This window comes from Vanessa atalanta, chromosome 9 (genome assembly GCF_905147765.1).
Source record: "Vanessa atalanta chromosome 9, ilVanAtal1.2, whole genome shotgun sequence".
Lineage (NCBI taxonomy): Eukaryota > Metazoa > Arthropoda > Insecta > Lepidoptera > Nymphalidae > Vanessa > Vanessa atalanta.
Window position 1 is genome coordinate 13,036,651 of NC_061879.1, and position 14,517 is coordinate 13,051,167.

At 37.4% G+C, this 14,517-nt stretch overlaps 1 protein-coding gene across 3 annotated transcripts in view; it reads right to left on the bottom strand.

Moving 5' to 3' along the window:
- The window catches only part of LOC125066155, a 47,586-nt gene that overhangs the window by 14,316 nt on the left and 18,753 nt on the right, over positions 1–14,517 (bottom strand). For all 3 annotated transcript variants that reach the window (XM_047674098.1, XM_047674097.1, XM_047674099.1), the window contains exon 4: positions 4,031–4,137. In XM_047674098.1, the coding sequence (XP_047530054.1) occupies positions 4,031–4,137 (107 nt within the window). The remainder of the gene's footprint in view (positions 1–4,030; positions 4,138–14,517) is intronic.

Genomic DNA, 14,517 nt, shown 5'->3' on the forward strand with positions numbered 1-14,517 from the left:
ACGCGTGTCACGTGACAGAGTAGACTCATTACACCCTCATCATTCATTCACTCCTTCGTTTGCCATCCCCTGCCATCGGATCCCATATATTCGGGGTCAGAGCGGTGCTTTTTCCTCCATTCATGTCCTCTATCTAGTTCTCGGTTAATTCTTTACTGATATCTTCTTTTCGTGAAGCTCTTACGTAACATTTAGATTTTATTCACCTGATGTCACAAATACCAATCATCACTTAGATCGCCAATGAACCACCAACCCTGGAAACCAAGATGTTTGTCCCTCGTGGCTGTAGTTACATTGGCTCGCTTGCCCTTCAAACCGTTAACACAAACCGTTTTGCTGTTAACACAAAGTATATTTGCGGTTGTATTAGGATATTCATCCCTCAAAGTGAAAATATTTATAGATGAGGAAACGTTCATCAAAAATAATTGTTTCATTCGTTAATTGACAAACTAGATTTACAGCTCGGACTTCGGGTCAAATGGGCGTATTTGTTTCAACGATGCGAGTCATGTTTTGTGAGCTACAACGTTTTCTTAAATTTACGAACAAAATAATTTTGAAGATAAAACATGATTGATTTTATTTCTTCCAGGGGACCGAGAATGCTGTAGCCTATAGTACTATACTTTATGTACAGAAATAAGCAAAAAATGAATGGAACATATATCTGTTACTTTTTCAAAAGTAATAATTTAGTAACCAGTAAGTTAGCTGCTTTGTGCGGCTTCATAATTGCATCAAAAGTAAATGAATTCAAACGAAAACTATTTCTATTTCGTAACAAAAACTATTTGTACACCGTCGCCCGTCGTGGGGAGTCGCAGTTCAAGAAATAGCTGCTCAGTCGTCGGCGTGTGAACAGTTCATACGTATAAGGTTTTTGTTCGTCTACTAATTTTTGCTACCCGCAGCCGGAGGGCGTTCACCTCTCGTGATATTTTAATCTCTTTACGTAACATGGGTAAACATTTTTTGTTCTCAAATTGTTCGGCAACTTAATACTAATTACGTTCCTTAATTTTTTTTTTCCATTTTCAGTACTTTCTGATAATTTTTTGTTAAGACATTTATTATGTAATTAAATTTCTATTTTGTAACGTAATAATATTCAAATTGTAACGCTGTAATTTATTTGGTAGGGTTTTATGCAAGCCGGCCTGGGTAAGTACATATTCTTCAGATGTTCCACCAAACAACAATAGTATTGGTGTATTCCGGTTTGAAAAATGATTAGAGAGAGAGCCTGTGTGCCAGTGAGTAACTACAGGCACAAGGGACATAACATCTTAACTCCCTAACTTGGTGGCGCATTGGAGATTTAACCATTCCTGGTTAATATTTTTTACAGCCCCAGTCTTTATGGGTGGTGATGGGCACATACTATTAGGAGGCCCATTAGCCCATCTGCCTACAATATAAAAAAAGATAATAGTTTTAATTCATTCGTGCATTGCACATTATTTGGTCTCTGGTCAACTGAACACAAGCTTTATGGTTAATTGAGACGGTGAAGTTACTAATAACTTGAACAAAGCTTTCAGCATCATTTCATCAGCATCTTTTTAAAAGTAAACGGTAAATGAAAAGAAGACTATTAACTTCATTGCACCTTTTTGTTCATAACATCATTTGTTCATAACATATGGTCAAGTTGCAGGAATCAGTCAAAGCACGGGGCTGTTTCCTAACATGGTTTCCAGGGGGTTGATTACAGTGCAGCCCTTCGAATTGCCTCTGTCGTTCAGGAAGTGTATAGTACGGATGCCAAGTCTCCGCATAATAGTTCCCTTGACGTGGAAAGGGGTGGGTCGGAGGAAGGGGAAGGGGCGGGGAGAGGAAGAGGCGACGGTGTAATTTAGTTGCGGTGTGTCGTTGAGAATTAATGCGCCGTGTGACTCGTGAGGAATCGGCCAGTTGTCAGCGTGAGATATAACCAACTTAGCTCCGTCGGTCCGCAATTCTGTTCCGATGACAGATATGCATATTTTAAAGATTTTGCTATGAATCGTGGGAGGTGCCGCTTGCACCCCCCTACCTTACCTTCATGGTAATCGAAACAAAATGTGAATAATCAATAGAGTACACGAATATTAGCATCTCTACGAGTTAACGGGCTCGGTATCAATGTTGGTAGAAAATCGTTTCTCCGATTAGAAACATGAAATATTCAACGCTTTGATCTTCGCACAGCAGGCCTCGCCTTATCATCAGTAAAGCGATTCCACGAATTTTACAAATTTAATGTCGTAGTAGAACAACCGTGGATTTATTATGGTACGAGGACCGTCGGTCGGTTTGTCTGCAAAAGTGGTGAGCATAACGAGCGCGGCGCGGGTGGTCGGCGAGTCGGCCAATTACCGCATCAGCAATTCTCTGTCGGCAACAATTGTCTTGCCGGCGGTGCAACCCCTCCTATGTATATCGATCATATTGACAGGCCCCGCGACACGACCGATACAGCGCGAAACACACTACGGGTAGTCTTAACGGAATTCATTATTGCATCGTACGGGGCTAATTATATTATCTGTCACAATGAGTATGTTTTATTAAATTAATACACAATAACTTTATGCACGAATATGTTCCGTGTTTCATACCGAAATACGATGTACGTCCTTTACATATTCAGTCATATTACTTCGTTTGAGTCGAAGTATTTTATATGCTTATCTCAGGTCACAAATATTACATGGAAAAAACAAACCAATGGAGTGGAGTTGTGTGTGTGTGAGGCAATCTTCCTTATTTATCCAACACACGTTCCATAGAAGTTAAGAGGATATTCAAAGATAATTTTGTTTACATAATAATGTCCTTAATTCAGCTAATAATAAATGTCTATTTACAAGAACTTCATGGCATCAATTTCGAAATTACGTAATACATAATTGTTCGGATATTTGCTTACGGATGGCAGATTTGTCGAGGAAACAAAAATCAGAAGTGCAAACATATTGTATTAAAACCTATAGTGACTTTCTAAGTCGGTTGTATGTGACGTTTAGGAACTATGCCACCGGGTCGTTACTCGTGCTAAAACGATTGATTACTTATATACAATAACGATTCGTTTAATATGGGAACCGAGCTAAAACAATTTCTTTTGTTAATAATTTAAATATTAAATTAATAAGAAGCATATTTGTACAGGCAAAAAGGTCTGGTCGACATAAACAAATATATACTGATGAGATTGTAATAATTTGCTTAGAACTGATATTTTTAGCAGGCGAAGGATCGTTAGGGACTTTTGATAGTTCATTTGTAATAGTATGTCTTTATAGTTTTATCGATTTACAGCTCTGTGCGAATTATTGTATTTTAATACGCCATATTGACCGGGACGCCGGCGACACGCTATAAATTTATTACTATTAACTAACCCGTTGAAATTTTCTTATCGTAGATGTGTTGTAAGGTGTTGCTACACTACAGGCGCAGGTAACGTTCGGACATGAGATATAGCGAAAACGGAGCCGTCCTTATCGAGGCACGCATAAATTAATTACAACCATAAATAATTTATTAATAAGTATTACCGAAATAATGTGCTGTCGTACACATTTGCTGCAACGTTCGTAACCCGGGGGACTTCGCTTTTCTGGCGCCAATTCAACTAACACATTGTCACTTTATCACAAACGAATCAAAATGGAATCATTGACGTTCAGCCGTTTTACTGATCTACTAACGCGACGTCAGTTGCGGTTCGGTCAAACTCGGATCGGATTATAATCGGAATCGTATATAACCATTATAAGTCAGTCGAATTGACCCCAGGAGACAAAATAACAACACTGTACACTGTAAGATCATTCTGTGAGTATTTAAATAACGTGGAGTTGATTTACTAGAACAATAGCACAAAATGTTGGACATAACAACGCAAGGCAAACCGTCTGCAACGTTTTCAGTAACTGAGGCCGTGATTTAGCAATACTTATTACACAAATAAGAGCGTAACAACTTTGATATGATGTTATTGATGTAAATGATTATATTTGGAATATTTGGTAATCACCTCTAGTTCTTCCTCCGAAGAATGGTGATCGTATAGCTGGTCGGGCTCCGGCGCAGCGAGCGGTCGTGGCGGAACAGGCGCGCAGGCGCATGCTTCACCACCCATACCTAACAAAAAAAACACCATATTTAAGTTGAACATAAATTATTTCATAAAAAAAAATCGACTTTATAAATATACCTACATGTGAGAACTTTTCAATTATATTTACATCGAAAATAAATATGTCCTAAACGATTTAGAAAACATAGTTTTCCAATTTTCGTAATCAACTTTTTCTTTTAATGGATTTTGACTCTTGAATAATATTTAACAATATTCATTATTAATCATAAAACATTAAAAGCAATTTAATATCGACGGAGAGATCGAATAACGAACAATCAACAAGTAAATAATATTATTATTCCACAAGAGTAGAAAATTAGAGGATACGGATATAGAATTTTTTTATTTACCCTCCTATACTTAATATAACAAATAAAAAATAAAATCATTCGATTCGGTTCACAAGCGGTGAAGCTCGCGAGGAAGACACAGAAATCATAAGGAAAACCACTTTCGAAAACTTCTAATAATAATATACTCAGTTTAATTTAATTCAATTCCAGTCACTTTGACAATGTTAGGGTTGACGATTTAACTATTATATTCTTACTATCTTATAGCGAGCCGCGCATTTCAAATGCACTGCGTTTGGTCACCATTTCCTTATTATGTTACGTCAAACTGATTCCTCGACAAAACACAACAAACGACTCAACCGCGTCGTACCTATCGCTTACATTCAGGCCAGTGACTGCAGAATCCCCATCTAAAAGGTTTTATAATAACATAAAGGCGATAGTACGCAGCCTACGTCTGCCATCGCCTGTGACCCAAAAACGCATGACAATGTAAGAAAAGTACGAAATTAGCGATGCAGTGTACTAACAGGCAGGAATAGGAGAGTGGGTGGGAGAGGTGTCTCGGGGCGGAGGGGGTGGACTTGAACTTGTGTCGGCTGGAGCCCGCAGACTACCCGGCGCGGCGCGCGGCGCGGGCCTCTAACACCTTGCTAACCGACATCCCGCCATGACGCAACGTGTAACTTTAGATAATTCGTCTCGAGTTTAGCGGGAAGTATTCTGGTCCGAGTAGCGCTTCAGGCGTACAAGACATGTAAGACAAAATACAAAAATTGGCTTAACGGTAGAAACGGTGTAATAGCAACGAGTGGAGCGATGCACCCGTTCACAACAATACGCTAGTCGATGTTGCCTATCAGGGCTCGAAATTACAGCAAAAACTCAGTCTTTGTACAAAAATGGCATTAGAAAAATAATTATTCGAATTTTTTAAATTATAATTTCATTTTGTAACGACGTTGTTCTTATATTAAACGTATCATATGATTACTGATGATGTATACTAAAGTGTTTGGACTTCAGGTTATTTGCAACTCTTCTGAAGTTTTAAAGAAGAAATCCGAAACCAATTATTTTCAAAATTGTATTTATTAACAACATCGATAGGCATCGATTTTAGGTATATATGGTTATCCATATATAAATTGTAGCATGGCGGCAGTTTTAAACGACATAAAGCGAATATTTAAAATACAAATCTCAAAAACGTAAAATTTCGTATTTCATAATACACTAACGAATAAAATGCATCCTTTTAAACTATCACATTATCTTAATTCGAGTGAATTTATGAAATGCCGGCTCGGTACCTTAATTTGTAAAAAGCAGGTCAACTTCAATTTAAAGGGTTCTATCATAGCGAGCGAACCTTTTAATTCTGCGCTGTTATTAAGTGAGATTATCATTATTGCGAAAATTCCCTTCTTGGCACGAAATTCTATTTTAAAACGGTCGTGATTCATAAGTTGAAAAGTTTTTAGGCAGCGCTAAGAACACCATCCATCGTGAACGTAATAAAGATAAGTAATTGACTTCCAGACTACAAACATTTAGTGATATATTTAAACTGATCTGGACGGCGGCTTCGCGAAACTGAGGGCTTGTCGATTACACGCGTGACGCGTGTCGTGTTATATGAAATAACAAAGCTATGCACAAAATGAAACACCGAGTATTATATAATTCATTTTAGGATTGCTTTCAAAATTATTAAGATAAATTTGACGTAATAATTTTGAAAGCAATCCTAATATCTGCTTTTTTTTGAAAAGTTCTCAAAATATTGATCTGATCTACACTACTGTTTTAACTGATCAAGACTTTTTATTTAGACTAAGCAAGAGCCGAGGCCGCGCTGTGGTTACAACGGGTGAATTTTAACATTCGATCGCAGGTTCAATACCACTACCACAGGATTTCATTTGTGTTTATAATATTCATGTTATAATAAATTCCAATGCATTGGAGACAAACATGCTTTTAGATTAGTTAAGGGTAACTTTATCTGATTCTGAGTCTTGCCACATTCCATCAACGAGTGATATAGATCTCCAAAACTTCCACACTTATCACAATTAAGAGAATCAAATTTTTTTTCATAACAAACCTAAAACTTTTTGATGGAATATGTCCGGCCCTAAGACGATGAGCTGTAATAATATATAACTTGTTTATTTTTAATCTGGCAAACCAAGGTAAGTGATATTTATGTATTAAATGTTTAAACTTATGAAAGATAATAAATAAACGTTAACGCTTAAACACAATAAAATATTTTCATATTGGCTAGACTTTTTTTTTTTAATTTAAAACTTATATAATTATTCATTTTAATACGTCAAACAACAAACACGTTTAATAAAAACAATAATTAAACTAATATAACTACACTTTGAAAAACCGGAACGAAATTCATGAATAATTGTACCATTACAACGTTTTTCATTTGTTTTAAGAACTATCATGTTACGTTACGTAATACAGCTAAAAAAAAAACAAAAACATTTATTGAAACGCCCCGTCATTGAAAAGTCAAAAACATTTTTTAAATATGTGCAATGGCAAAAGATAGACCAAGGTGTAAATTCAAGGTTTTTGAATTGATTTAAAATAAAAATAAAGTTTTGAAACTGAAATATTGTTTATAAAAATAAGGCGCAGGTCCTCAAAAATATTTTAACATCGATTGGATATTTCCAAATAGGTAACGATTAAATATTAATAAAAAAATATTTCGTTACATCCATACAGGTATTCGGTGGTAGGTGGTGGTACAGGACTTCGTGCAAGCCCGTCTGAGTAGGTACCACCCACTCATGAGATATTCTACTGCCAAGCAGCACAGCTTAGTGTTGTTGTGTTCCGGTTTGAAGGGTGAGTGAGTAAGTGGAACTACATGCACAAGGGAGACAACCGCTTAGATTCCAAGGTTCGCGGCGCATTGATGTAAGGAATAGTTAATATTTCTTACTGCGCTAACGACTGGGTGGCGGTGACCACTTACCACCAGGTGGCCTATTTGCCCGTCCTTTTACCTATTACATAAAAAGGTCAAGCTAAAAGCGTGTTGAAATAACGAGTTACCCGCCGATATTAATGAGGGTATAGTATAATAGATATTGTAAATAGTTTATATTTTTGGAATATTGCAATATAAAACATAAATAAAATGGATGCCCTCCAAATCACCTCCCCACGGTAAAAGTAGCCACGACACGCCGCCCTCGTCTCGTCAAACAAATTAAAGGAACGGGATCGAACCGCAAGTCGCTAATCGGAGAGTTAAAAATAACTTAAAAAATCGTTAGAGTGAGATTATTTCCATCGCGGTGAGCTGGACACTTTTAAATTTCAAACAGGCGGACATTAAGCAGTCTATAGCAGAGACGGTGTTACATTCAATAACTTTTTATTGAGAATTAAAATGTACTTAGGACTAATATTGTGTATATGGATCGTGTCCTTGTGCGGCGTAGGACCGCTCTCAGTTACATAAATATCGCAACGTAATTCACGCAATCAATGAAGGATCCCAGCCTCCACAAAAACCGGCCACTATCGGCTGAATATTGAATCAGCGCGCACTATGGCAGCAATAAATCACTTCGCTCAATGCTCTCCGTTTCTGACGCTACATTATTCTGTCCTGGCGTTTCGCTTGATGTTGTTTTCAGCGGTCCTATTTCCTCGCTTATTGGACGATTCAATAATTTACCTTTATATCATTCAAAACGAACACTACTTATTAAACCATTACGTGTTACTCAAATGTAATTAAAGATCCTATTCAATATCAGTCTATCCGAAAAGGATTTTTATCGATTATAAAGCAAGTTTAGTTGTGAAAATGTTCGTTTAGGTCACTCACAGTAAATAGCGTCGAAGTTTCACCGACTCGTCAAAAAGAGAAAAAGTTAGATAGACTGGTCTTTGGATAGAAAATGCATCTAAAAATTGTATCATAGAACTAGATTAAAACAGGAAAGCACAAAACCGACTCGACTGCGAGTGAAACCGGGCTGAACGAGAGAGCTACATTACAAATATGTCTATATTGGGATTGGACGATATTCTCCCCGTATATAGGAATTTTAACGGCGAACATTGCATTTGTGCGCCCATAGCACCAAACAAAAAGTCAATTGAGTATCAAAGTGTCAAATTAGACTCAGACAAGAAGTTTTTTAAAGATATATCGAAAGTCAAAGTATGTCCTATAACAGTGTTCCTTGTGAATAATTGAAAGGTCTGTATTCTCGCTTGACGTACTGTTCGCGCTCAGATCTTATCTCGTGGCCGCAAATGACGGAAACCGAAACGCTCTTTATGTGGACGGAATAGGGGTGTTTATGGTGTAGAAATATTTCAGTGGGTGTTATCGTGGTGCAGCGGAGATCAAGATTCATTGCGTCGTTGACGGGAGCGAGTCACGAAACGTCGAACCACCGTGCGGTAGCCATGCATCTGCGGTTTCACGGACATGTTTATGGACCTTTATGTGGGTTTCCGGTCTCTTGTGTTTGCTTGCAATGATTTAATGTTATTAATGCGTCTGCGGGATATCTGGTTATTTGATTTAAAAGTGTTTTTTTTTCGACTTTGACGCAACAAAAAATGTAAATGTAAGTTTCTACCTAACAAGAACGAGATGGAGGCCATGAGAAACATTAGCACATTTACATAATGTAAATAAATAGAGTTAGTTCAATCAGATTACTATTCTCATAAATATTTAAACGTCAGGTACCTAACTTATTTACATTACTCGTATCCGGTGCGACCAAATACATTTATGTACCTACATATTATGTGAAGCCCTTTATTTGTAAGAAAGGCTTGTCTATGATTGCGTGGCAATTTACATTGATGTAATGTTACAAGTTTATTTTTTGTCAAAGAGACTTATTTCATCATTTTTATAGGTTGCTTTCCTTTCAGAATACAAATGATTGTGGTACTATTTAAAGAAATAAATGCTATCCCATATTAAGTTAATGCCACAAATGTGTGTAGATGGGAACCGAATGATACGGACAGATTTTATCAATTCTAATAGAAGGCGCATGAAGGAACCATGAAATCGGTGATTTTACTAAAGGTAAGCTGTGAAACGGTAACTATTTAAATATTAAGGTCCATGCAAGTCCAACATACTCATAGCTGGATGGGCACCGCAATGCAAATGTGGGCACAGCGTCGACTTGACTGCTCGACGTGACCAGGCGCGGGGAGGGCGCGGCGGCAGTGCGTGGGCCGAGTGCCGAGTGCTACACACACAGACAACGCACTCTGAACAGTAACACACCCAATCTACTCAAACTCAAGGTCAGCGGCCGAGCTCCTGACTGTCGTGAAAATTTCTTGTCTTCAAAGCACAACTTCCCGAACGCCTCTATCAAAGCAATTGAACGCGATTGTGTTTTTGTGTTTGTGTTCGTATTCAATTTCATGTTCCACTCCCATGTAAGTGAGAGATTAACATAATATAGCTTACTAATAAATTTGTCTAAAAATAATATCGCTTCAGAATCAGATAATTCGAGTAAGTAAGTAGTAAGTTCTTTCAAACTTCAGTTTGAAATAAGTAAATTCGAGTTGTATTATATAGAAATGTTGCATTTTAACTTTGACCATAGAGCTAGCTACAGCTACGGCTAGATCAGAGACAGGTGGAAGATGTTTGAATGAACACAAATCGCTGCGAAGACGCGGAACTGTGATCTTATCCGTTATTGTGATCTTGTTACAGATAAATGTGTCGCTTTACCCAAGAACACTGTTATAATGTTCGACATAAACACTTACTATACACGGACGAAAACGGGACACAAGCTAGCGACTTGTAAAGAAATAACTAAAGTTTAAATATGATCAAAAATGATTGCTCCATCTGGCGCAGTTTGGAGATTTATGAGGCGAGACATAGCAAAGTTCATAATCGAAATAGCACCGATGCAGCGCTCGGAATGGTACCGGGAGCTATGCTAATAATTGCCAATAAGCATGCCAACGGTTATAACTTCACCACTGCCGGCACAAGTTTCTCTTTGAGCAAGTTTTCAAGGTTACCATAGACGCAGACCACGTATACCCATCCTCTACGTGCAGATACATATTTTATCCATATATGCCAACATATTAAAGATACATTGGGCTGCGGCGATATTACAATAGACACGGCCAATCTCGCTTCAGCTCGTAATCACGATTGTATGCGTGTGTTTAATACAACTTTAATATGGTCATTCTTGATCGTAGCTCAACACTTAGGAGCTCTCATGAATTATAAAATGAAAGGATTGATCTAGGTATCTACGCTGCGGGTATAAATAAATAAATAATAAATAAAATTATTCGGTTATTTTCGACGCATCTCGATAGACGGTTCTTGATACATGATTAAGATCCCACTTGTTATTATGTCATTGTTTATTTTTGGATTATACTTATTGATTGAATATAGTTTCATCCACATATATTTTAAGATACTATAAATAAATTGTTTGTTCGCATATTTTTACGGAATTGTGTGATCTTTTATCATTATTCATTACCATTGGTTGAGACTTAAGATATTAAGAATTAAAAAAACATCTCAGACCTATTTAATAAAATAACATAAAATTAAAATGAAGGAAAAAATTATGCATTGCTCGGTTCAAATCTATTCTCATAATTAGTAAGACTCAGACTCACAGGACTACGGTTTCACCTGAATTAAAACTTTCTAATCTTTCCTAAATTAGAATCTTAATAATGTACAAAGGTTAGTCAGTGTCCCTGTAACAGGTATGCAAAATATTAACCAGCCAATGGGTGATACGTGATCGTTGTTGAAATTCAAAGCACTACATAAGTTGCAAGACCTGCGGCGTAAACGGTGATCTTAGAGGTCATATGGCAATGATACTTCCCATTACACACGCTGCAGTAACCATGTCACACTCCGAATCAATTTTAGATTACATTCAGGCGGTCGATCGATGGCTCATTTACAGATTAAGTACCAAATAAAAGAAGTAATAAGTTACCGTCATCGTTATTTATATTTAAACCGGTATTAGCGCTCGTCGGAAATAAATCACGCGACAGGTATTCCACTGCGCGAAACTGATACGAAACATTTGCGATCAATGTGTTGTAAATAAATATCTTTAAATTAATGCGTTTGAATATGTTGCAACACTAAGCTCTATTAGAATTTACGGCGAATACTCTTATGTTATAGCCTCCTTAGTCACTTGAAGTTTACGAAGACGAATGTGGACACAAGAATCTTAATTGTTTTATTCAAAAATAGTACGAAATTTTGTGTTAATTCTCAATTAATTTAGTCCAAACAGCTCCTTCCTCCAGTCCCAGTACTTCCCAGGGTAGCAACACTACTGGCTGCAAATAAATTATAATTATTATTACCTTCTCTAATTATTTTATGTCGATACTCCTAAATTACGCTCCTAGCGACCTTTACGGAAATTTACTGAAAAACTTTTGTAATAATAAAAAAATTAAAATGACCTAACGCTTTGTTCCTCAGTAAAGATTAATATTAAGTTGCCTAAGATCACGACGTTATCATTATTAATTTTCAACTAGACTCTTAAAGATCTACTTTACGTATACGAGAGCGCGCAGACGAGGGTGCTGGGTGGCCGCGACCACCCCGGGATACAATTAATTAATTTTATATAAATTACACTTCAGTGAGCGTTTATAATAATTTAACAAAAGATGTTTTACCTTTATTTATAAAAAAAAGATTCTGATAAAAAACTAGCTACACCCATTGTATCAATCAAAACTTTATTCAAGTAGGCTTTTACAGGCGCTTTTGGGGCGGCATTTTACAAACTATATTAAGTAAGGCCACCGGTTCGGAATGGAGATTCTATCGAGAAGAAACTCAGTAATTACTCTTTTTCAACATTTTAAATACAAAGTTATGTTAGTTAAATACAATTATATATACATCAGTATATAAAACGTTTAGTTCCTGTCCTTGACATCTATACAGGACTCAATAATTTAAATGTGTAATATTTAATTTTTAAGTTAAGTTTAAATTGTAAAAGTCTACTTGAAGTATTTTGATTGATCCTATCTCGTGCATAGTATGTCTCAAAATGAATCATTCGTTGCTTTACGTATATAGTAGTTATTGATATACGCTAATGGAACTTTTCCCGGTTTTCACCTCTTAATAAATTCCGAAGCCTGTATAAAATTGTTTGTTGAGACAACAATAAGCGTTGATAATTAAAAACCTGCTTCGGAGATTGTGTGGCTGCGTCGCTGACGCGCATTGTATCGGCTTTGGAAAGGTGTTAACAACTGGCGGTGTTTGCGCACGAAGGCCCGAGAACATTAAGAGCTGTACGAGTAAGGAGATCATACCAACGAACGTTTGTTCATTCCTTTTACGACACTCATTCGTGTGAGGTTTGTTTTGAGCCTCACTTCCAACGTTTCCTGAGCCTAGTAATCGTTTATTTACGGATAATGTTTTCCCTTGATGGGCAGTTCATTTTAATACGTACGATAATAAGCGAGTGCCGGTAGACTGGTGGGCGCATGTATAATTGCGGCATAACGTTGAGCTCGCCTTGGCTTCGGCTGAGCAAGGCCAAGGTCGTTCAAGCGTACCACGCCCCCCGTCCCGGTGCCTGCCCCGCACCGCACACCTCACGCGCCCCGTGCTGCATGCGCACGCGATTTTTTGCGCAGTGATGTAATCAGAAATTCGGCGCGCGCACAACATGGCCGCCGGCCGTCACGCACAGATGAATAAATATTTTTTACCATTATTTTTTGTACTGCAGCATTTGATAATCAAAAAAATATGTACAACCATAGTCATTATCACGGATTAAGAGCCTTCTGTTCGATATCATCAGGTCAATAAAATCAACAATTTATCAGGTAATTGTGAAACGAACTTAACATGTGTGTCAAATAAACGTGTCGTTTATTTTGATGTTTCGTCAACATAGTTTTTACTTAAATTTATATAAAAAAAAAACAATCAATTAATATTCATAATTCGAAACGTTGGGCGGTCTATGAGATTTTTTATCCGTTGTACTTGATCTAGGTATTTAAGCTAATATTTTACATTGTGAGTACAAAGAGAAGAGTCGGTCTGATGCCCAGATCCACCGCAGTCGAGACTCGAAGCGCGGCCGCAGACCGCAGCCGGCCACTTCCCAAGCGAACATTACACGAACAATTAAATTGGAATGTCGCTCGACATACAAGTTCCGATACAACGATGTACATTATTTCTTGCCGATATTACTCAACTTGTAATGACATTCCTTTTTTATTACGAGTTAAAAAATGCCGTCGATGACTTTATTTGGGACCGTATGCTCAATTGTTTCACATCTGACTATCGAATCTGTCATCGTTTGGCGACGCGATCCGCCCTGCTACTATTTCTGTATGAATGGCACCACTACAAGCATCCGCGTACACACGACGGGCACACATCCTGGACATCGTGCCAAAAAATCCTGTGTAGAGGTATTCGTGGTGCCAAAAGGAATATTTTATTTTGAACTGTTAAATAAACATCAAAACCATCGAATTAAAACTGAGAATATATGTAAAAAACTTTAATGTTATTTATGTTTAGTAAAGAAATTATTTGGAATCTTAAGCCTAACAATTTATTTTTAACGCTCCTGGGTTTATAACGAATGGCTACGTGGAAAGGAAATGAGTGCAATTTGGAATGATAAACTAACATCAAGGAAGCAGCTTAGTATCTTAGATTTACGTCTCGAACAAAAACGTTTCGACAAACAGATGCGTCTTAAACGATATCCACGCCCACATCTCCCAGCTCCCACGCGAGCTCGCGGTTCCGTATACGTGCCGTACTACGTGCTCATCTACGCTACACTATGTAGTAGCTGTAGTAGCCAGCTAGCCAACTTGCCAATCAGCCAACGTTCGCCGAACGCTGCCAAAAACAACAATTGCAATATTGGGGACAGAATTATCTTCTTAACACATAAGATGGAGAATTTTAAGAATATGTTGCAACGACGACTAGTATGAAAGTACGAATCACCACAC